The following is a 26,293-nucleotide window of genomic DNA, read 5'->3' as shown; positions in this document are numbered from 1 at the left end:
GACAAACAAACCAGCATACATTTCTATACCATTTATCCAAGGCATATCACATAAATTAAACTCATTTCTCTTGTCCGATAACTTCAAAATAGCTTTCAAAAATTATAAAACAATTCAAACACTTTTTTCCAAAATTAAATATCCCACACCAATGACAAATAAATCTGACGTAATCCACAAGATCAACTGTTTAAACTGTCCGGCAACTTACATCGGTCTTACATCCCAATATCTGGACAAGAGGGTAAAGCAACATATCTACGATTCCAAAAAACCGAAGCAAAATCCTACAGCACTCGCTACCCACCATCTTGAACACCAATTTCGACTTCAAAAATCCAAACGTATTACACACAGAACGAAACAAACATAAACGTAATTTCTTAGCAATGGTTTATATCAACAGAGATAAACACAGCATCAATTATAGAACAGATACATGTAAACGCAGTTGCAGCTACGCCAATATCATTAATCAAATTCAATACAGATAACATATCTATATCATCACATTACATTCCACACATCAAATATTTTTCACATAGTCTAATTTCCCAACAATTTAGCTTTCCATTTCCTATTTATCCCATTCTATATAATCCTGAAAGGTTAATCTGGCCGAACCATTACCAACACATTTTTTCCCTTCGTCGGCTCTTTTCACCTCCAAGAAGCCGACGCCTTATACAAAAATGTCTTTCTATACCGACTTCCTTCCCCCCTTCAAAATCCAACGTATAAAACACAAAATAGCAAAATCTCACTGACACTCTCGACACGACACGCAAGAATGGCACAATTACACAAAAGACAAACACTTTGAGTGAGTAGAAATACTTTGATTGAATATTAAAAAAAAAATATTTTGCATTGTATAAATTCACTTTTCCACATCCAAAATGTAATTTTTATATGTAAACAATGTTTGTAAATCCCAGGCCCTGAAGATGATCTCAATAAAGATCGAAACGTTGGCACGATAAAGAATCACGATTTCTAAATAAATATCGATTAACGGTCACTAATCACCACACATTTCTACTTTTAAAAATTCATATGTCTAAGACAGGCGAGCCTAATTATTCATGGAATCGCTTTTTCACGTAGGATGGTCTTTCTATCTTTTAATTTTCTCCATCTGAATTATTCTGAACTCAATTGAGTTCTTTATGGGGTCCGTCTCTCTACCCCCACGGAGAATCAACGCATTTAGGTGTGATCAAAAACCCAGAATGAGTCATAATCACTCCTAGAAGTTTTATAATGACATTATTCCTCACTGATGTGCACTATGTATGACGTTATTGCTTGTGTTATCATTTCAATTTCTTTTTAATGAGAAAAAAACATCCTTGGGTCGATTATTAACAATCCTCAGAAGCTATAAAGCCACAATTGCATTTATCAGTTGATTTATACCCATTATCTCTCATTTTATTCATCCTTACTTCAGTTTCCTTTGTAACGACTAGGAATATTATAATTTTATTTTGCTTTCTAGTCCATAGTACTTGAGATATGTCACTTCTTTTTTAACTCTTTAATGGATTGTTATGAGTATAATAATTGTACGATTTGTTTGATGTATTCAGTTTTTGTTATCTTGCATTTTTCTTAATTCATGACTCATTAATCAACCAGCATCCCGGCACCTTGCTAAAATGACCATCTTTCATGTATCCGTTGAGCGTGGAAATCAGAAAAACTAATGACACCATTAATGGTCAGACCATCTGGCTGGGATCAACTACTAATCAAACACATTTCATTAATCTAATAATCAAGGATGGTGAACTTGAGGGCTCAAAACGGCTTACTGGCTAACAATTTTTGGATTATCTTACGAAATCGTCTAAAATCGAAACCTTTGCTAGATATCCTGCTTGACTCCTGGAATACGGGTACGAGGCCAAGGACGGTCATCTAGGACAGCCGGAATCTACCTCCATAAATGGAAGTGCAAACCTTCATGTTCTCCCACCCCCGCTGGCCTGTACGGTTTTATATTGTTTTGTATTATAATGAGGGTCGTTTCTGTCTACTTCATAGTCGTTTATGTAGGCTAGACAAATCGATTATGATATGAAGCAGTTGGTTGTTTGAAAATTGGAATTTTCACAAGTCATTGCTATCGTTTTTTACTCGAGTTGTCAATTGCCATAAAAAAATTGAGCATGAATAATTAAAATGAATACGAAATACAAGGTTTTCAACTACAATATAATAATTTTATTTTTTCTATCCTACACAAAATGATTTTCTCGTTTAGCCCAGATTCCTCATATCAAATCACCATTGCACAACTGTCTCCGACTAGCTGTTTTTATCTATCATATCCCGCACAGTGTAGACCATTGATTTCAAACTCAAGATCTAAAAAAAGATTTTGAAATCATGAAAGGGCGAACAGTTTTCTCTTATTTCTTTGAAATTTATCTTTCCATTACACCCTTTTAATCTCCATTTGCCGCTTAATTAACGGTTCATTTGTCTTCGTTTACAAAGTTCGTGTTCGATCGTTCGATTCTTTTCCTGGCACAAAAATAGAAAGCTGCCCGAAAGAATCGAAGCTATTGCGGAATTCAAGGAAGAAAGCGCTTTGTGGCCCAAGGCAATTGTGAATTGTCACTAATCTAGCATCTCCGCTCATGCATTTTCAAAATTGTGTTACGTTAACCCAAGCTCTTGAAAGCTTACAAAGTTTTCCTTCCTGGTTGGACTCACAATAAGTAGTTGTTATCTAAGTAAGATGCCTACGAATATGTTAATTATAATTCTGAATATGTATATTTATAAAGATTTAACAAAACATCTTTTCAAACAATTTTTGAATACAATTACGATTTCCTTTGCAAATGCTAAAACTAATAATGCTTTGAAATGCCTTGAGTTTAAAGTCTTAATGTAACTGTTTGGACAAATACAATAAATTGTTTAATAATTAACCAAATTTCTACTTGCGATAATTCGATAATAATTTTTAAAAATCGTTTTTATCTGCTATTGTAAGAAGTCTCGCGGTTCAGCTCATTTGACGATTGGTGTAGACACAATTTTTTTTTTTAGAACAATATTTTTATAATTATTCGGAGATCGTGAGATGCGGTCCGGTGTGACGTAGGTTTTAAAAAAACATTTTCTTTATCGTGCCAACGTTTCGATCTTTATTGAGATCATCTTCAGGGCTCAAAGTGTTTGTTTCTTGCGTAATTGTATCATTCTTGGGTGTTGTGTTGAGTCAAAAGTAAAAAAAATATTTTTATATTATTATCGTTCGTTGGATTTCTTCTATTATTTAATTGTTTTTTTATTTCCTTTTTAATTATTATTATTATTATTATTTTATTTTTTTTTTATTTTTATGTTTTAATTTTTAATTATTTTTTTATTATTTATTGTACATATGTACACTAAATATTAAGGGGTGTCCAAGGGGTGTCATTTAACTAAAGTCACACCTCATTTTGAAAACCCACAACAAATCACCCAGATTCAGATGCTGAAGTCAGACAATAAATTGCAGTGGGAAACCATGATCGAGAGCTCTATAAAGCAAAAACGAGTTTATGTCATATCAAACCTCACAGTCTACTCCTGAAGAAGTACACTAATATTCGAAAGAACAGAATCAAGATTAGATTTTCATTCAGAGATATTATTAATATTTAAGTTATGCAGGGAAGAATGTTTAGAAATTAGAGTATGCCAGTGAGAGAACCAAAATGTGTTGTTTTATCAAATCAAGAGCAGTATTTTATGGAAGACGGGAATTAGGGAAATTAAGAATTTTTAGGACATACTTAAAGTGAAGCGTCAGTGTAAACACCATCAATAGGCCCGATGTATCTAAAAACAACATATAACTAGGGGTTGAGGAGGAGAGCCAAAAAGCTTTTTGATAAAGAGCTTCAGAAATTTCTCAGCGACGTCACACTGCTGATAACCCGGAACAGCACAGACCTAGAGACAGCATTAAATATGTTGAGTTTAGCTTCACTGTTTACAGTCATTGGCAATGTTAAGACTGAATCGGTCTTTCTTCAAGGACATTTGAGATCACCTGTAAAAATCCTAAATATGTCAATCTGTAGAAATATTTAAGGCTGTTTTGCCCTGATGATGACCTTAAAATAGGTCGAAAACTTGGCACTAACAACTAAATTTGCTTTCTTCTTTCTCATATCTTGATCGGGAGTGTTCGTAACGGTCCGATGATACGATTTTAACATTAGGTAGTAGGTGTTGCGGGTCGTCTAGCTGACTGAGCTCGGGTGTCAAACCTTATAAAATATTAAATTCACTAATTTCGTGGTCCGCTTGACCAATTAATACATTACAATTAATTAAGGTTTTTAGTTGAGATGAAAAAAAGGAAAAATGGCAAAAAGGAGGGAAAACTCATAAGGTGGGGTTGAGATGGGGAGTTGATGTCCGAGATGGGGAAACACCATCCCTATGATGTCCTTACTTTCAGTACCTCTATACACTCCTGTCAAATTTGATCCTGCCCTTCTGACCTCAATCCCCCTAAACATAGAACTACTGCGTTCATACTATCTGCCGAGCCTTATCCTTTTTCTTCTTAAAGTTTCATCTCCTTGATTACCTTACAACTAGGCACCGAATTTTTTTTTCCATTGTAGATTTTTTTCTTTTCTACGTTACTATTTTTGTCAATATAGATTTTTGAATAACCTTATCAAGCCTGAATCCTGAATCCTTGAAAACATGTTGTATTCATAATTAATTATTCAAGGGGACTTTAAGTCCAGAATAAAATGTAAAACTAACATTTGAAAATGTTACAAAACAAACTAGTTATAATGTCAGAATATCCTAGAGAAGTTCACTGTTGATCAACAGATGTTTTGTTTTTGTGATTTATTAATTCAATTGGGGCAGATGTCACTCTACTTGCTTCTACTCCCTCAGTCAACGTTCTCATACAGTTTCTTCGTGTTTATTTTTTACGTCTGGACAACCAACGGAAACGGAAAAAAAGAACCAAAAATATATATTTTTTTAATAAACTGATTTTGTCGTTGTAGCAACTCATTATAAAAATTTGGATATTACTTTTTTTTTGTTTATTAATTGTCTGTTGCAATGACATGTCTTTACTATGAGAGTCTGTAAAGCTCATATATAGAAATTATCTGTAAACTATGAAAGAAACTTGTCAGCAAATAATTAGCGCTTCTTACAAGTACAGAAATTGCTTGATCGAATAAAAGCCTAATCACATTTTTTTAAATTACATAAATTGTGTTAAATTATTAAATAAAAATAGCCCAAGTTTGATAATAAATTTTAGAACTATGCCGTATGAATGAAGTAGATGATAAAAGGAAATCAGAAAGATATACTTAAAGACGAAAATCTGACACTTGTTGTTTATTTGGTTATTTTCCATAATAACTGGGTATAAAGATTATCGTTGACTTAAAACTTAAATCCAACGTTAATAAATTATTTACCTTAATATAGTATTACTAATCCTTTTACGCTCTTTATATTAAAAATAAATCAATAAAATAAAATCAGTATATTTTCTTGTTTCCAGAGCCAAATTGTTTTCCTTGATGAAACAACAAATTTGAGTTTTTTTTCTAAAAAGCATGGTTTTATTTCGACAAGATATCGCCTGGGCAGATGCTTTGAACAACGACGTACGTTACACATGCCCGTTACACTTAACAATCCACGATAAAAAGACTGCCGTCCAGATAGAAAAGTAGGTTGTTGTCGACCGCGATGTACGACGGCTAGAGACGATCGTTTTATTGCTATTACGGCACTACGGTAGCCTTGATAGGTACTCAACTCCAAACGAACCGTAATCTAAGGGTGAACTCTAAAACAGTCATCAGAAAGATGAGAATACGTTAGTATCTAGATGTCCCGCATCATGCTCTCTACTACTGGAGGGGTATCGAGTAGAAAGGCGACTAACTACTATTCGCAATTCATCATCTCTTGGACGTTTGAACAGTGAAGGGATAATCTCTTCTCAGTAGAGTGCCGGTTTGTTTCGTGTGACGTGCTTGAGTCACAGCCTTTTCGAAGACATTCAGTTATGGTATGGGGTGGAATCATTGTGGTTTATGCCCGAACCGAACTTATTATAATACATAATGGATCTTCCACTGCACTAAGTTACATTCCTGTGGAAGCTGTGGTACAATTTTCTCCGTTTATTGGGAGCTAAATTCCTGTTTTGATGCATGAAACGCTCGACTTCATGTAGCTAATAAATTGTTAGTTTAATTTTAATCTGTCATTAAATGATTTTCCGGTGTTATCCTGAATTTTATTCCAAATCATCGTGATTAATTTTTTTAATTCAAACTTGCGAATTTCTGATCTTGCTTCATTTGGTTTACATTAAAATAAGTAATTAATATAACAATAAAACTACATATAGTTTGAAATAAACAAAAAAATACGAGTGTTTTTTTTTCTTTGAGTGTTTATTTTGAAACAATTCAGGTTTGTTCTCGTTTTGAAATATTTAATTCATACATTTCAATCGATACGGCTGATTAGAATAGATTTATTTTATCTTTTATTTGTTTTTGATAAAATAAAACATTTTTATTTGTTTAAAAGCAACCTTTATTTTTAATGTAAATTTTTATTGTTAAGTCGGAATGAACTTAAATGTAACTTCACTAATTTCGTGGTCCGCTTGACCAATTAATATATTACATTTAAAGTTATTCAGATATCGTGAGATGCGGTCGGGTGTGATATAGGTTTCAGAAAAAAATTTTCTTTATCGTGCCAACGTTTCGATCTTTTTTTGAGATCATCTTCAGGGCTTAAAGTGTTTGTCTTCTGTGTAATTGTGCCATCCTTGCGTGTCGTGTTGAGAGTGCCCGACACGCAAGGATGGCACAATTACACAGAAGAAAAACACTTTGGGCTCTGAAGATGATCTCAATAAAAGATCGAAACGTTGGCACGATAAAGAAAATGTTTTTCTGAAACCTACATCACACCCGACCGCATCTCACGATATCTGAATAACTATCGATTAACGGTCACTAATCTCTACACATTACATTTAAATGTAACTATTATAAGTGAATATACAGGGTGTTCGGCTACTCGTGTTACATTTGCCAGTAGGGTCCTACATTGAAACTGGAACCAAAAAGTCCTAATTAACTATGGTCTGAATCTCAGCAGTTTCGCAGTTAGTCGCCTTTTTCTGATTTTTAAGATTTAACCTTCCTTCAAATAAACAATGATAACTCCAAAAGTAAAAGGTTTTGGACAAATCCGTTGATACCATTGAAAAGTACGTTAAATTTGCAATAAGGTGTGATCAATATTAAACAAGTAAACGTTCGGGAAATAAGCGTTTTAGTAGCGAGAACTTAGGAAAAAAAATTTCAAAATTGAAAAACTTACTATGGTGATTCTAAATTACTATTTCCTAACCTAGAGACAAGCAAATTTCAGAAAACGTACAATATTTAATATCCTTTTTAGTGGTGTAAGGTGTAATTTCTTTTTTAATTATTTTATTCAAAGGTGAAGAAATTGATGGAGGAAAGGAAAAAACCGTGGCTGATAGATTGGTAAGGTGGAAAATTAAAAAAAAACTTAAGGAAATTTTGAATGAATTGATTAACTTTTTTTTAAATTTGGGTTCGAAACCGAAATAGTGAAAGTGTTTACTTATTTACCTACATGACTGCAACTTTGATTAAAGGATTATCTAACTACCTAGCATCTATCTTGCTAACATTATGGCTACTTTTTCTAATGAAGAATATGATGATATACATCTTATGTACGGCTTTTGCGGGTTTAATGCGACGGCAGCGCGTCGAAAATACATTGCGGAGGGTGGAGAGCCTTTCGAATCAAAATTAAAAAACGTTTAATAAATTCATTCAAAATTTCCTTAAATTTTTTATTATTATTTATCTTTCCACCTTACAAATCCTTCAACCTCGGTTTTTCCTTTCCTTTATCAATTTCTGCATCTCGAAAAAAATAATTAAGAAAGCAATTGCACCAGTAAAAAGGATATTAAATGAAGTACGTTTTTTAAAATTTTCTGGTCTCTATGTTTGAAAATAGTAGTTTAGAATCACCATAGTGTATTTTCAATTTCAAAAAAAATTTCATAGTTCTCGTTACTAAAACCCTTATTTCACCAATGTTTACAAGTTTAGTATTGATCACACCTTATTCGAAATTTAATGTTGTCTTCAATGGTATCCACGGATTTGACCAAAACCTTTTAATTTTGGAGTCATCATTGTTTATTTGAAGCAAGGCCGTGAAATCTTAAAAAATCAGAAAAAGGGGACTAACTGCGAAACTGTTGTGATTCGGACCATGGTTAATCAGGACTTTTTGATACCATTTTGAATATACTAGTAAAGTTTGTAACAAGAGTAGCCGAGCACCCTGTATAATATTGAGGATCCCCATGCTGGATTGGAATTATTCTTAGGTGGTACATAAAGTTAATTTTTTTTTTTACTAAGCAATTGTTGTTAATGTCATTTATTCTTTTAGTTTTTTGTTAATATTAAGGTTATTTTCTTACAAATGCAGTATGTTTGTTCACTCAGAAGATTGTTCATTTACTTTACAAAATCAGAACTTGGTTGAATTGTTGAGATTTGTTTAGTCTATTTGCAAAATTATGAGAAATTAAATTTTTAGAGGGTTATGATCGTTGGAGTATATTATTCATAAAAAATTAGAAGATTTTTATAAGATAGTAAGAAGATAAATAATATATACAAGGATTTTGCAAGCGAATGCGATCTGACGTTACTTTTCGAAACTTCTCTCGACCTCGCCATTCAAATTAAAACCTACGGGATCTTCTGCCGTGGAAAAGACATTTCCAATTGGCGTACACTGGCCGGAAACGAGGAACTGGTTTCTTCAATAGTTGCGGAAAGCCATGTCCTTGGCCATATCTGGTCTGCCGGAAGATCGATCCTAATATCGAATCCTCCCCACCATGGAAGCTGCTATTTGGGCTCGGCTTCAGTTATGCTCTCGACTCCAGTGCAACTCCGGCTGGAAGTACTTGTACGTCTCAAGACACAAACACAATGAACGGTAAGGTCGATTAAGTTCATAATCAGTGAGGTTTTTCGGTCCTTCCAAGTCCTGCTGTCACGTGTTAATGTGCTTTTTTCCTCGGATTTTTGTAACATGTGTGTTATGTGGGCGTAGAACCGACATTCTTAAAAACTTATTTCGATTTTTTTTTTCTTTCTTACTACATTCAGATTAGGAGGCAAAGGAAATGACAAAAAGGTTGATTAGTCATCAGCAAGTTTGCACATTGATTATTTCTTAATTGATAGAGACCAAGTGTAGAAAAACAATGCAGAAATATTCCCATATATTCTTCAGTGTTTTATTAATTGTAACAGAAAGTGTTAGATTACAATTTACATGTGTCTGTGTTTTTGTTTGTGTAATGTGAGAGAGATTATTTAAAAAAATAATTTAAAGAAAGAATCTCCAAATTACATTGATAAAAATCAAAAACTATTAAAATAATTCTGAAATATTTGCTTGTCCAACGTTCATTTAAGCTTACCAAAAAAATATCACTGTAATAACATATAATTATATTTGCGCTTACTCAAACGCAAAAAATAAATTGGTTTTAAATTTTTAAAAAACTGATTTCCATGAAAGTATGGATAGCACGGCTTTAATAGTTTTCATGGTCTGAGACCTGGTAGTCCTCGAGATGGGCCCAAAGGCTAACGCCGCCTACGGCGAAATATCGGCATTCCTTTTCCATTGGCGTGCTACCGTGCCGAGAAAATCATAAAAGAACCCAACATTTAAAGAAATAACAATAAACGGTATTTATTTTGCTACGTCTGTCTTGTCTGGCGTTAAAGTCGACAGGTGGTCGCATCGGAATAGCCAGTATATTTCCTTATTGTTCAAAATTTTCCTTATCGTAAATCCGTGAGAGTATGTGAACCGTGATTCAGAATTTTATCAGCTTTGATATAAATTGGACACCATTTTTGTCTTCTATGCCCATATAAATCTTTATTGGAGCGGAGGATGATATCCTATGATAGTAAACTTTTATTTTTATTCATGTTAGTTTGTAATAGTCATGGGATTATCATACAAGCCAAATTCAGTGACATTTGTCATTCTTTGATTACATCTTTAAAAAATTCGTCATAATTTATTTAAAATAAAAAACTCTCAAATGTTCTAATTTAAAGATTATTTCAATGCTGTGATAGTGCATGTTTAAAAAAAAAATTGATAAATAGTAAAGAAATTTCTAAAAGATCTAAGCTAATTTCCTATACTGATTTTTTTTTCTTATTGTACATTGTGATTTCTGATGATTTTGATTGATTTGATTGAAGATTCAGAAACTTCTGTGTCATTGTTTAATGACGATTCCCCAGTCGCAATCAAAAGTATGCTGAAGGTGCTCTCTTTCTTTCCACGTTATCCCACGTGTTCCTCGATAAGGCTGTGGACTAAAGAGCGTGGGGGGAGAACATGGTGAGAGATAATCAGAGTTTTGGCAAATTCTAATCTACAGTGGTTGTAAAGAATTGTCTTGAGGCGTTTGCTACTTTTTTGGAACGAACGAATAGGGTAATTTTAACGTGGAAAACAGCTGGTGGTGTGTTGCTACTTTGGCTCTAAGTCCTTTACAGATGTTATGAAGTATGTCGTTTTAGTGTTACGTTAGCGTCTACGCAAACAAACAAATACACATTCTCACACATAGAAAGATAGACGATTTGAAACGCTTCATTTATAGAATTCTCATGATTATATCTAGATCTAAAAATACAGCTTTTTTGACCTTTCTTGCAATCCACAAGTCAGCACAAACAAACGAAAGAGAGGGAGAGAGAGAGAGAGAGAGAGAGAGAGAGAGAGAGAGAGAGAGAGAGAATGAGTGAATGAGTGAATGAGTAAGACAGAGTGGAAGATTGCTAAAAAGACAGTAAAATATAGAAAGTGAGGGGAAGAAAAAAATAATGACATTAAGAGCAAGTGATAGAAAAAAGTTGAGGAAAGAAAGAGAGAGAAAGAGAAAGACAGCCAATAGAGGGAGATAGACAAGATAGATAGATTCATAAATATATAGATAGAGAGAGAGAGAGAGTCAGTTGCCAATCACATACAAAGTTTAGATACAGTCACATAATATCATTAAACTGTTAGTATTTACAAGAGGTATTCAATTGAAACAATTTTAGAAAGTGCCTCTCATTTGAGACAATCGAAAGTATAAAAAAATGTACTAAATCCGTTGCTTTAATGAAATAACAACAAAATAATAATGCCATATCCATAAGCTAAACTACTAAAATCCATTTACTCTCTCACTCGCTCTTAAATACATTCTTTCTTCACTCAGCTAGTGTGGTGGAGCACTTGATATTCCTCCATCACCCATTACACCTTTGGGTTCGCAACAGCAGAGGGCGTATCAAACCTCGGGGTGGTTTTGAAAAACGTTGTAAGTACGTCGGGTTCTAATGAAGGGCCGCTAGATTCGAACCCGGGACCTTTACCTTATTATACGAACTTACCTAATTGAAGGTCGATAGGGTATTCAATATTCTGTTATCGGCCCTCTCACACAACACATTCACGCCAATAAATACATTCTCAACCCCCGTTAGGGTCACAAAACTATCAGTATTATATACAACAATGTTTCCTCCAAAAATCCGAACAGGTGATCTAGATACTCGCTTACTGCCCAAGCGCATTCCTACACGTTCCCTATATGGAACCAAGGAATTACACCCTTCAAGTAGGTGGGACACATCGAGCAACCTTTCTCTACATGCCGGACAAATACTCGAGCTTTTCCCCAAAGTAGGTCAACCTCACATGACCTGTTGGTTAATGGGGTGAGGATGTCCCTCATCTACGACTCAGAATCCCCGAGGACCACCTATCGAAAGTGCTCTTAAGTGAGACTTCTGCCGACGCTATCACTTTCTTTTAATCATGGTTTTTATTGCATTTTTATCATCAGAAGGCCGGATCGCGTGTTAATGTTCATAACGTGTTTTTCCTGCTCAAACTGTTATGAATAGCATCGACCATAGTTTTGATTCATTGTTTTTTTATGATTTATTATTAAACTCATGACCACACTTATTCAGGTTAGCCACTGTTTTCTGCGTATCTGCACATCTATGTCTGGCTATTTGTAAAATGAACATCTTTCTTGTGAAAATGTTTCCTAAGTGCATTGATTTATGAAGTTTTAGTTTGTTATTTTTGTTATTCCTCAGTCCTAGGTAATTACTACCAATAAACATTTTTCTTTCTCTACTGTTTAAGCTTATTTTCATCTTGTTCCATTTATGTTGGCTTATTTTTTCTTCACTGAAGGCAAAATATTTTTAAGCAAGCAAATTAAGCATCTATTGCTCAGGTCATCATTTCAATTTCATTACTACACAATTTCCTTGGACCTCGTGCTGTAGACTCATATATTCTTATCTCGTACGTTGTTTGAACTTGAAATTTGCGTTATTTAAGAGAATAGTTCCATTAAATGAATCAATTTTACGCGAGATATTTCAACTGTTAAATTTACACAAGCAATAAAAATATTTATCTAGAGTTGACAAATAGAAAGAAATTTGTCTGGATTCGTGTTTGAAAATATGCCAGAAATAAAGTTTGGCACTAATCCATTTGCACCTGAAAAGCTGATAATTCTCCGTTCAATTGTTTTGTTGTTATTATTTTAAAACTCAGTAGGATTTCTAAGATGTTCATTTGTAAATTTGCAAGAGTTGTCCAATTTTGTATTGGATATGGCCAATATTTATTGGCTTTTACAATATTTTTTACTGCAAAAGGATTCAAAACATTGTTTATTACTAATTACATTTCCCAATTACATGACTAGTGTAAATATGTATATTTCAAAAAAATTACAATATGTATTATACAGATCGTAATAAATATTTTATTTGACAAAAATTACATTTAAGTGTTACGATTCTTAGAAATTTTCTTTCAGCTTAGAATGCTATTTATAGTCATGGCGGTTTAATTCCTTTGTTTTTATTCGAGCTGGCGATCAATTCAGGAACGATCTTGACCCGTATAAACCACTGGCGATTTTAAATCACTTGATAGGCTCAAAAATTATTTGTCCAGATCTCTCACATTCAGATATCAATTCAAGATTGTATCTTCAATTATTTATATGCCATGGACAGAGGATATACCTAGCATATGTTTTAGTCATTGTTCATATGGACTGTTTATTTAATATATTACTTTACGAATTTATAATATGTGGGATTTTTTGTATGGCTTCCCCTTGGGTTTATTGAGTTTCGCCACATTTTTGACACATCCTTCAAGTCCTTCACCGGTGGAATCCCCCCGGCTCCGTTTCTTATTTCCTGGCCGCTCGACTTGACTAAAAATACCAGGTGTTCTCGGCACGTGGACGCCGGGTCCGAACTGTCCCGTTGGATTTCGAATCGGCGGAAACCTAAAAATGGGAAAAGGGACACGGATCGCGGTTGATGCCTTGCGACGAGGCGTAGGACACATTCGATAAAATCGTGCAACCTTGCCCACTCGCCCTCTCCTACACGGTTCCATTCACACTACACCCACGAGGTTCAACCTGCTCGGCCTAAATCGTAAACAAATTCCCTCCGCTCCCATTGTTTGGAATCTATCCCTTAAAGGCTTTTGTTTCACATATTGGATGAAAATTTTCAATTTATCCTAGTGCGGGGGAAAGAAAATGATCAATTGCAATCAAACAACCGATGCTTATTTAATAAAAACAAAGAAATAATGGGGAATGAACTAAGATGTGAAAGTCAGACAGGCAAGCAGAGAGACAGAAATAAAATAGAAGAAACAGAATTAAATGATTGATATATAATAGTAATGTATAAAAAAAATTAAAAATGCAAGGAATAGCTAGTGTCATATCAATAAATATAAATGAGATATGGGTAGATAGATTGAGGTACAATTACTTACATGTTTACATGTAGGTAGAGATAGAACGATTACATAAACATAGAGAGAGAAAGAGAGAGAGAGAGAGAGAGAGAGAGAGAGAGAGAGAGAGAGAGAGAGAAATAGGGTGGAGCAGGGCTGGAAAGCAAAGACACTTGTGAAAAGGAATGATAAAGCGAGACAGGAATGAACTAAGATGTGAAAGTCAGGCAGGCAAGCATAGAGACAAAAATAAAATAAAAGAAACATAATTAAATGATTGATAAATAATAGTAATGTATAAAAAAAAATTAAAAATGCAAGGAATAGTGTCATATCAATAAATATAAATGAGATATGGGTAGATAGATTGAGGTACAATTAGTTACATGTAGGTAGAGATAGAAAGATTACATAAAGAGAGAGAGCGAGAGAATTAGGGTAGAGCAGGGCTGGAGAGCAAAGACACTTGTGAAAAGGAATGATAAAGCAAGACAGGAATGAGGAATGATAGGAGAATTGTACAACTACGTGGAAATAGAAGGATAAATTTATCTAAAAACAAAAAATAGAATGAATAGGGAAAAACAGATACTTTGACGACACCTGAGAGTTGTGTTGTAGAAGTTGTACTGTAAGAAAATAGACGAGAGTGGGAGATAAACAATAAATGTAACAATCTAAAACAGAGAGAGAGTTAGAGAGAGAGAGAGAGAGAGAGAGAGAGAGAGAGAGAGAGAGAGGAGGAGGAGGAAGGCAAGGAGAGCAGAAAAATATAAAAAAGGGAAAGCGGTAAGAAAGTGGATGGTTGAGTAAATACTTTGAAGACGAGTGAAAAATGAATAAATAGGCAGGCAGAAAGAAAATAAACGATGTCAGGGAGTATAGACAAAGTGAGAGACCTAACAGAGCGAATGGGAATGAGGGGATGGAAGAAATATATGCGCAAGGGTATGAGGTATATGAGAAAGATAAGAATATAAGAAGAACTTATACGCGTAAAGATGTAAGAAATACGCAGACAGAAAGAAAACCAGCGATGACAGAGAGTGCTAGATAGGGAATATAGATTATAGAGTGCAAAACAGAATTGAATTGAATTGAAAATTAAATACTCGCAGATTTAGGTCATATTGACCTTTCTTGCAATCAACGTGTTCGGTTTTACAAAAATAAATAAATATACAATAAACAAACAAAACGATTATGGAACATAGATGTTTGTAAGTTTGATCAGTTTTACTAAAACTTAATGGTGTTATAAACAATGCAACATTTCAACTTACATTCACTAATTTCGTGGTCCGCTTGACCAATTAATATATTATAATTAATTAAGGTTTTTAGTTGAGATAAAAAAAGTCAATGGCACGAGCGGGATTCGTTCAAAAAAATTCAAAAGGTGGGGTTGAGATGGGAAGTTGGTGTCCGAGTGGATCGAGGTCACGATAGCTCAAGTGGTAGAGCAGCGGCGTATCAAGCCGAAGATCGTGGGTTCGAATCCCGCTCGTGCCATTGACTTTTTTCTCTCAACTAAAAACCTTAATTAATTATAATTTCAACTTACAATAACGACAATTAAAACAAGCAAAAACAAAATTGAGAATAAACATAAAATCTCGACGTAGATACATAAAAGAATTTTTTTAAGTGAAAAATATAATATAAATATAATTATATATACCAAAATATAAATATAGTTATACAATAACAATTTAACAAGTGAATTAGTGAACGTATATATATCAAGGAGTTTTTGGTAGAGAGAAAAAAATGATTAAATTTAAGTTAAAAACAAAAACAAAATAAAACATAATAAACCAAGTTTTTTGTAAATAGATTAATCCCTTAACACTCGCGGTTTTGATATTTGCGGAAGTCCGATTTCTTTATTCACGGAAAAAACATTTGCGTAAACAATTTTATTTTCGTATCGAAAATAATTCTTTAAAAAATAGATTGAAGGCTTTCGCCCGTTTTCAATAAACTGTTCCTTCTTTCTTCTCAGTTTGTTTTATTCTCTCGTGTATGTCGCAAAATGCCTCCTCTTCCAAAACTGATAAAACCGTCCCGACCCTTGGGGAAAGAATAAAAATTTTGGGCATGTTACATTTTTACATTTTTATGAAGGTCAAAACTTTTCTTCAAAATATCTCAGGGAAATGTTAACCTTGAGGGATCAACTTATTAAAAAAGCAATGGATTTCGACCCATCTTCAAATCGAAGTTTTACGTTTAAAAGGGATGTCGAGGCCGCTTCAAATCCTTATATGGAAATTCTTAAAGAAATTAATTATTCGGTGAAACACCGAACATTTAATAGTTTATTTCTTTGCAAATCAAAAAATACAAACAGTGAAAAAACTTGATCAAACGCTAGGTCTTCTATTACTTTTTTTAAATTTTTTTTTTAATTATTTTTTTTTTTTTTTAAGTTCTGAATTGTACCTAAATTTTTGGCGTCGTGAAACATCCGCGAATGGGGAGATTCTGTACAATGTAAAATCTATATGTGGACATAATATAACACTATATGTACATAGATTGATAGGAAAAAGAGATGAAATATACATATTTTAAAAATTAGAATTTCTTTTAATTTACTTGTGAATAATTTTTCGTTTTCTACATTTTTTTTTAAATTTCTGATGATATATTGTCCATGATACAAATATTTTGTAAGAATTTAGAAAATTAGTACAAAAAAAAGTTTGCTAAGAGTTTTGTTTTGTGTTTTGGAATTAACAACTGATTTGCGTATCGAATATTAACATTACTTACATTTTAAAATGTTTATAATTTTCATATAAATATTGCGGAGTTTTATATTTAAATGTATAAATTAAGTATCAATTCCTAAAGTTTGTACATCTTTCAATTTAAGGAAGCCTAATGGTTTGTATTTGTCATAAATGTTATCATCATATTTTAAATTTAGTATGAATACATATATTAATACACCTTTCAAGTTTTTTGTTAATTTATAATTCAAGTCACTCATAATTACAATGCTGTAAAGTATATGAGGCATAATTAATAAAAGATATATCTTTTCTTTTATTTGAACAGATTTATAATACAGCAACTTGTTGCATCTGTATACTAGTGTTTTTTTATTAAATATGTAATTTATTCGCGTATTCCATGGCAAATTAGAATCCACTCTTACTCCTAGACAAACAGCACTTGTCCCATAAGGCAGAGTATCATTTCCTATTTTAACCGGATTTTTTAAAAATCTAGTTTGAAAGAATTTAGTAGCTGTTTGTGTCCTAAAATTAGGCATTTGCATTCAGATCTAAGTTTAATTTATCTATTTGTGCATTATTATTGGTTACATGTGAATCTATATAAATTCATATCATCAGCAGAGAGACATATTTGTAGTATTTTAGTGTATTAGATATTTGATTAATGTATAGTTCAAAGAGTAATGCTGATAGTGTTGATCCTTGTGATATGCCTCTGTTGATGGATTTCCAATCAGAATATTGACGTTTGATGTTTTTACTCTTTGTAGAGAGAGTAAGAGAGAGAGAGAGAGAGAGAGAGAGAGAGAGAGAGAGAGAGAGAGAGAGAGAAATGAGATGAGATGAGATGAGAGGAGAGGAGAAAGAGAAATGAGATGAGAGGGGAGAGTGACAAAATGGAAAGAAAGAAAGAGAATAAACGTGAGAGCGAAAAATAGCCGGAAGTAGACGAGGTAAAAAGATAAAAAGTGATAAAAAAGAGTGATGGATGGTTAGAAAAAGCGATAGATTGAAGGATAAAAATAGTTAGGTGAATAAAAGATGTACGAATGGGCAAGTACGTAGAAAAGAAATGACAGAAACCAGTCACATACATTAATAGATAAGCAATAATATGGAGCGGTTTAACAATAGAAATCGACATATGTAGCATTGTAGAAAGAAGCAAAGTGAGGCTAGATTGCAAGATGTACCTTGACGGAGAAACCCTAGAAAGTTAGATGTAAAGAGGGAAGAAAAAGGTGCAAATGAGAAAGTGAGTGAGAAATATAATGGGAGATAGATAGATAGAGAGAGAGAGAGTGAGAGAGATCTGTAATAAGAGAGTGTAAAAGAGAGGGGGAAAAGTGTTAGTCAGAGAGAATGACGAATTGACAATAAGATGACACTTAATAAGATTGTAAGTAATTAAATAAATAACCCTTATAGATGAATCATTACAAACACTGGGTGGTATGTTTAGTACTTTTAGTGTTCAGTTTCTATAGACTAAGATTAGAAATAACTTGAGCCTCAAATATTATTCTTAAAAAACTTTAAAATCATAGCTTATTCTGATAAGCCGGCAAATATTTATTAAACCAGGCTGGCTTATTCGTAAAACTTTGAGCGATCATTTGATTTAAAATACATCGGATTAGATTTAGGTTGATTTAGGAAGACAAAGACCCCGCGAGCGCTTTCGTTTTTTTTTTTTTTTTTTTTTTTTTTTTTTTTTTTTTTTTTTTTTTTTTTTTTTTTTTTTTTTTTTTTTTTTTTTTTTTTTGAGAATTGAAATTTAAAGGGACAGTCATTTGGAATTGCCTAGGTGTCCCCAGTGAGGCTAAGTGAAAGCTAATTCTAAAGGATCATGTGCATTTTAATCTTATCGAGTACTTGATTGGGAAATCAATGGACTCCAATTGATATTTTTTTAAAGCGCTTAGAAAATTTGATGAAGCACGCCTCTTTAATACTTAAATACCGGGCTTTTCTTAATTGATAATGTTACACACTCGCCATTTAAAAAGCGTGTATATTTTACTCTATCCCACCTACATCATTCAGCATATAATTATCATGAGGCCCATGCCCATGAGCGTCTGTCCTTGGATTTTAATATTCATTGGGAATGCAAATCAGGCCAGATTTTATGCTGCGATTGTAATCATACTTTTTTTAAACCTTTGCAACATACATATTTAGAAAAGGAAATCTACCAGTTTGACAGGTTGAAATTATATTAATTATTAATCGGACTTTTCTTGAGTCTGTCCGGAAAGTGAAAAGCGTACGGTGAGAATAACCAAGCCGATCAAACCGATTCCATCGATTCCAAAAATAGGACCGGAAGTTATAAACCATTTCCAATGCTTCCAACGATATTTACACTAGGTTGTTTATTATAGTTAATTCCATATATAATAAATCTGCCAATGGAACAGTGATTAAGAAGTGGAAGGGAGGGTGACCGTGGCTCAAGGGGGGACAGCCGAAAAAGAAGTGGGAGCCGTCCACGCACGGCAGTATTAATAAAACAAGTTCGCGCTGTTGGGAGAAGGTGAAAAAATGGTTTCGAAATCCCCGATTCCGCCGCCGCGGGGGTGCCAATCGAAAAACAGGATCTTTTCAACCACTTGGGAACACCAGCTGAGTAAGTCGCAGGGGGGAGGAATCATTGCAATTATGACGTTGATGACCGTTGATCATACTGACGTATTCAACCCTTTGACAGTTTAAAACCTCTCGCATTGAACCCCTAGAAAATATGCCAAACGTGGATAGAATACAGAACATAGCTATGTGAAAGTCAATAGATTTCTCTTTCACTCTAACTCGAGTTTCACATTTTTAAATCCTATTCGTGGGAAATGACAGTGAAAATATTTTCCAAAGATTTTTTTTTTTATATTTTGAAGTGTAAGAATAATTCTTTGTCTTTTGTTTGTGTGTTGGTCTTACACACACAAACAAAAAACAAAGAATTATTTATACCTCGGCACCGCATCATCATAAATCGGAAAAAATGTGAGGATAAAGTATATTGCAAATGTCCAGGAATGAAATTTGTTATACTCTTGGTCAGTGGAAAAACTAGAAGGCTTGAAGTTTAGTTTATAGTACGATTTCAAGTTTAGTTTATGGTGAAGTAAAAGCCTAGTAATGAACATAAATTTCAGGCCCATTTTAAATAGTTTGTAGTGAAAAGTGGGTTAAGTCCAAATTCGCAACTTTTGAGAAAAGCTCGTTGAAACATAATTTCCCTAAAATCGAATGGCGGTTTAAATTTCCTACGAATATGGTTTTCCGATTCTCCCAAAATTAGCATAACTTCCTGAAGCGGTTGTGTTATTTTTCATGCACTTGAGTCAATTTTCTAAATTTTTGTACCCACTATACTAATAACTATAAATTTTAAGTGTGGTGTTTAGTGATCGTTAGTTGATGATTATTTCGAGATCGTGATATGCGGTCTGGTGTGACGTAGGTTTAGAAAAACATTTTCTTTATCGTGCCAACGTTTCGATCTTTATTGAAATCATCTTCAGGGCTCAATAAAGATCGAAACGTTCGCACGATAAAGAAAATGTTTTTCTAAACCTACGTCACCCCCAGACCTCATCTCACGTTCTCCAAATAATCATAAATTTTAAGGTAAAAATGTTGACAAATGTCGTGTTTCTTTCCATCAATTTAAATTAGATTCCAATGTCAATTTCTATTAAAATGGTTGATAAAATTTAGGTGTATTTGAATAACATGATTATAAATGAAGTTATCAAATATTCAAGTAGTAAAATATTTTTATGCAAATCTGGAATAAATTGAACCTTAGTAAATATGTATCTGCTTTGTGGCTAAAATAACCAGGAATAAAAATTATTTCAAACCATATGGAATAATTTATATTAAATTAAAGAAATTTTATTAGAATCCACGTCGAATAATTTATATTAATGGTATTAAGCTAAATATTTTCTATAAAACATGTTGATTCGAATCTGACATGCAGCCATAATTAAATAAAAATATGAGGGATATATTTATTGTGAAAATGTCGGGAAATTTAATTTTTTAATAGCAAATGTGTATTGCTTTACTGTGGAAATAACAGACATGGAGATTACCTAAGACCAAGTGGAATTATTCATGGTGGAAATGTCCAGTTTCATTAGTATTCTTAAAATAATTTCTAGTGGAAATTGCTGGGAAAGCTGTGGTAGTTACCATGTAAATTAGTTTATTGTTGAAACGACCTGAAAATGAAGTTGGCCAATTTTTGTCGGTTTTTACGAATTAAGTTTAGAAATATCCAATAATGAATTTCGGTTATGGCCCATAAGAATTAGTTTATTGTAATAGACCTAACGTCACATGGATTATATTGCAGTAAATTTTAAACCATGAAAGTTGTCAATGAGTCATAAGGTTAAATTCCATGTAAGTTGATTTGAATCGTCGTATGTATAAGTACACATGAAACCATTTGGATAGATGTTTAATATAATTGCTTGAAAATCAAGTTTTAAAATAGTTCATGTATTAGTTTGTGGCTGTCTAGACAAAGAATGAAGATTCAAACCAATTTGACGTGCTCAGGAATAGACATTTATTAAAATCCACGGAAATGTGAAGGAATGATCCATGCATATTAGTTATTAAGGTTAATTTCCATAGAATCAATTTATTATAACACAGTGAGATCGAAAATCTTACAAATGAAGAATGTAGATAACTTTATAATAACACAATAGATGAAAGTTCAAGTCCTAAGAGGAAAAATCCCCAAGACTCCGAATGAAAAACAAAAAAATTGAAAATGTTACAAAAGAAAACTTGAAGGTAGGAGGTGGTTAGAGGTAGAAAGAGAGGGACAGACATACAGACATAGATAGCGAGATAAATGGAACGAGTAAGTGAGTGAAAAAGATAAAAATGAAAGATTTTAGACTTAGATGAGGGAAAGATGTAGAACCGTCAGAAAAAAAATCATCCATGTCATAAAGTGGTAGATAAATAATAGAGGATAAGGAACAAAAGAGAAGAGCAAGTAAGGATGTACAACAGAAATGTGTGAGTAGGAAACGTGAAGAAAGTGGATCAATAGAAAGACGAGTAAATACTAGTAAAACTGTCGAAAGATGTATGAAGAGGTAGTAGACAGAAAGAAAATAAACGGTGGTAGAGAGTATAGATAAATTTATAGAAGTAAAATTCGGAGAGCGAGTGAGAAAACACAGGAGAGCGAAAAATAAGTAAAAAAGAAAGAGAGAGCGAGGTAAAGAGTTAAGAAAGGAATAAATAGAGTGATCGATAGATAGAAATAAGAAGATAGCTTGAAGAATAAAAATATTTAGGTGAATAAAAGGTCTAGAAATGGGCGAATAGATACACAGAAAGCAGTTAGATAAACATAAATTAATAAGGAACCAATGAGTTTGATGTGAGACAAAAGAAAATGGAAAGAATACATAAATAAATATAGGTCCAAAATGTTTTAGGTGAGCATAAATTAATAATGTATGGTGTAGATTAAATAATCAAATAATAAAAGTAATTAATAATGTAGATAAATTTAATGTAAACGCTACTATAATGACGTTTTAAAGTAGCCCTTAATGTAAGTTAAATTGTAATGTTTCCTCTTGGGTGTCTTGGAAACTCGGAAAATTCATGTAAATTTTGTAAAAGAGGTTGAATCGAATCGAAATAGTAAAAGTAGATTAATTCATAATTGAAATGCTCGGAAAATTTGTTGTGGTACAAGGTATGGTAGGAATGGTTTTAGGGTTATAATAATTATAATTATTCAACTTGATGATGGTGGAAATGGCGTTTGAGAATCAGTAGAAGAAATTATTATGATAGAATTTGTGTTAGAAAACATGAGAATTTTTTTTAAACATGGATGTGTTTTGTATGAACGTTCAGTTAGATCAGTTTAATCCAGTTTGCGTGTTATTTATTGTGCCCAATCGCGTTTCGGCTTTGCGCCAGATCCTCACTGAAGATGGTATAAAGCCGAAACGTGACTAAAATCAAAAACCCACGAGTTTAGACGGATCCAGTGTGTGACCCAATGCCGGTTCGACGAGTCGCGGACCAATACTCAACATCAACACCTTGTTGATGTATTTAAAAACCATGAAAAAGGTTTTCTAGAATATTGACGATTTAATAATCGCATATAGATTAGTTAGCTGTTAGTCTCCTTCAAAAACTTAACAATCCATCTGAATTGATATATTGTAATTCATAAGGATTAGATTAAAGTTGAAATCTCAATGAATAAAGTTTGTTGGAATCTATGTAATTTATTGTTGAAACGACCTGAAAATAAAGTTGGCCAATTTTGTCAGGTTTTACGAATTAAGTTTAGAAAAATTAGTTTATTGTAATAGACCTAGCCTCACATGGATTATATTGCAGTAAAATTTAAAGCATGAATGTTCTCAATGAATCAAAGTTAGATGAAAATTGTTTTAGAATCCATGAGGTTGAATTTAATGTTACATATCCACAACTTGGCAAAATCCACATGGATAGTTTTATAACTAAGTTCCACTTAATCATTATTGTAGTCCTGTTATAATAAATCTTTATAGAGTTTATAATGAAATTACCTCTAATCTCTTTCTTTTTATCTACACAGATTAGCACGATGTTAACAGTTACGTTTATCAAAATCCACGTTAATTCTTTGGATTTTGTGTTGTTAAGATTACTTTATGTAATGAAAATCTAGTTGTCTAATTAAAGTTTTGTTTAAATCCAGGAAATTTGGTATATGATTGAATTGTCCACAAAGTAATCATAGTTTTATCAAGGCTTGAAAATTCACGAATAAATGTACGTGCTTACAATTCTTAATGTACATCTGAATTTTGCAAGTGTATGCAGATAGGATTACAAATGTCATGTGTGATGTAATTTATGTGCAATCGAGCATACAGAAAATTAGGTTGCTATTAGTGGAAAGTAAATAATATATAATTAGGAATACCCACAACCAATGGGTTTTTTCTATCATAAAAATTTATTTTTTTCTGTTCACTATTTGGCCAGCTATTTTTATTTCCCCGTTCTTTAAGATGAACGTTGGTAATCAATCATTTCACCTTAATGATTGTAAAAAAATTGTTTTTTGTCTTTCTGATTAATTAAACGGAGAATTATAAATAAATTATTTTTAATAGGTCAGTGTGCTTTTGTCAATCATGGCTTATTTGGAAGCGATTTCCCTTTTTGGAAGTTAAAATATTTTGTTTTATTACTCATATCTCTTTGTCTTTATATAGCTTTATCGAGTGTAAACAAAATTTGTTCGTTGGTGGCTGTTGTGTTTACCTATTTGGCACAACGGAACTTTCTGGTGAGTCAAGTATCTGAAATAACACTAACTGCCTACTGCCAACGAGGAACGAGCCAAAAAGATGAAACGGTCGCGTCATAATTTTCATTTTAGGAAATTTCTTTTTCATGGTGCTAAGACGGGTTTTCTTTTTGTTCGACAATTGTTATTTTTATTTTTATTTTATTGTTAGTACAATAAAAAAAACATTCACTTCGTTTTTTAGTTTTGTTTAACTACAATTTTCTCAGTTCGTTAAAATCCGGTTTCCTGTTGATATGATAAACATCTCAGAAAATTAGGGGGGCACAGAATGATCGTTTTACCAATTTTAGTGTAAGAAATGAGTAGTTTTGCATTGAAGGAACCAATCGTCGGCTATTAAAGTAAAATTTGAGAATTACAAAATAGTAAAAAAATAGAAACTTTTGAACATTTTTACCGATTAAATTGTGAAATTAAGGCTAAATCATTCGAGAAAGAGGAAGAAAGTGAAAGTGAGCATATGAGATAATAAGCTAGTGAGTGTGAGAGAGTGAGTTATAAAGAAGGAAGAGAGATATAAAATGGAGAAATCAGGAAAGAAGACTTAATAAAAGTAAATAAATGAGCATGAGCAATACAACATAAACCGAAAACATATCGAAGTAAACATAAAAAGCGTTGATAATTGCAAGTTTCATTCAACTTAGACATTGCAGCTTATTAAAAATTTAATTTTTTTTTTTTTTTTTGGAAATGTAACTTTGTTGGCGAGGATTATACCAAATCTTTAGTTTAAGGACGATCCCACAACTATGTTTCATTTGAAAAACGGCCCAGACTAGTCCTTTTCGGTATTTTCTCTAATTTTAAAGTAATCTCTGTAAAAGATTAAGCGTGCTGTAAACGAACCCCCAACAAAATCTAACCGTAAAAAAGGGCCTAGTTCCAGAACTCCTCCAAAAATATTAGACTGAGGATTAAAACATCAGGATCGTGTGTGCTCACGTAGGAGAGGTGGGTGAGGAGAAGGTAGAGAACTCGGAAGAAAAGGAAAAAAGTTTCACTCTACTTTCAGCTCCTTGCTTTATCCCAAATACGATAATTCAGAAACTGGCCAAATTTTAAGCCAAAAAGAACGGTGATGTTCCTAAAAGTAGGAGTGAAGTGAGGCAGGCCACAGTGTACCTGTGTACGTATCACTACGTTTATCGGCTGACTTTTTTAGAAGGGAGTCTGGAACTTTTATATTTTTTTATGGTTTCTCTTTAAAAAAACGGACTTGGCCAAGTATAGATATCATTACACTGATAGGATATGTGTGGGGTTTAGTGTCCTTTAGTTAATGATTATTTGGAGATCGGGAGATGCGGTCTGGTGTGACGTATGTTTTGAAAAACATTTTCTTTATCGTTCTACGTTTCGATCTTTATTGAGATCATCTTGAGGGCCTGGGATTTATAAGTATTGTATAATTTAAACAATGTTTATAAATCACATGCCCTGAAGATGATCTCAATAAAGATCGAACGTTGGCACGACAAAGAAAATGTTTTTCTAAACCTGTGGCACAACAGACCGCATCTTACGATATCCCAATAATCATTGATAGGATAATGTTTTAGGGTTCTGGACTTGACTCTTTTTTCACGTTTAAGTTTTGTTTTGGGATATCATACTTTTTGTTCGCTTCAGCATCGTAAACTCGTAAAGTTTTTTGTTTGTTTTTTCCCCCCGAGGCTCAGGAGTGATTATGTATATCATAGATTTTCCCTTGTTGGGGGGATCATTTGGGCCTCTGTTGAGGAGTTGAGAGGTTGTCAACACCATGCACAGATACCTAAATACGATATTTCATTTTCCGGCTTCGAGATTTTGTAGTTATAACGGACGCAAGTTTGGCCTATAAATGATCGTAGACGGTTGTATTCAGCATTCGCACTATTCTTGGCCTTCACCTGAGAGGGATCAAAGTTAATCAGATCAACTTCCTGGGGACTTGTCATCTTGGACAGAGCACGTACACTTGGCCACGCGAAAATATTGAATAGCCAACGTAAAGCAGCTAATAAAGCATTTGACAAACTTAATGATTGACTTCTATGAATGGTAATGGCGTAAGCCAAGCAAATGGGAAATTGATGCCGGTGAACGTAAGATCGATTGATGACTTCAAACTTGGTCGGAATCCGTTAAGCGGAAGTTATACGCTAAGCCACCAAGCGAGAATTTTATCTTGTATAACGGA

General features: G+C 33.1%; 1 protein-coding gene across 5 annotated transcripts in view; it reads left to right on the top strand.

Annotated features, from left to right (window-relative positions):
- Positions 1–26,293, top strand: part of LOC106664845 (paxillin-like) — a 75,075-nt gene that overhangs the window by 24,323 nt on the left and 24,459 nt on the right. Inside the window, exon 1 of one of the 5 annotated variants that reach the window (XM_014390870.2) lies at positions 8,993–9,096. The exons of 2 other annotated variants lie outside the window; for them this stretch is intronic. In XM_014390870.2, the coding sequence (XP_014246356.1) occupies positions 9,090–9,096 (7 nt within the window). In that variant the 5' untranslated portion in view covers positions 8,993–9,089. Of the gene's footprint in view, positions 1–8,992; positions 9,097–19,256; positions 19,366–26,293 lie in introns of those variants that run through there. 2 more of the 5 variants (XM_014390867.2, XM_024229987.1) reach the window with 2 other exon arrangements.

The sequence above is a fragment of the Cimex lectularius genome, unplaced genomic scaffold (genome assembly GCF_000648675.2).
Source record: "Cimex lectularius strain Harlan isolate CLEC.00 unplaced genomic scaffold, Clec_2.1 scaffold105, whole genome shotgun sequence".
In the NCBI taxonomy this organism is placed as follows: domain Eukaryota; kingdom Metazoa; phylum Arthropoda; class Insecta; order Hemiptera; family Cimicidae; genus Cimex; species Cimex lectularius.
Note: the sequence above shows the minus strand (reverse complement) of the source record. Positions and strands in the feature narration are given on the sequence as shown.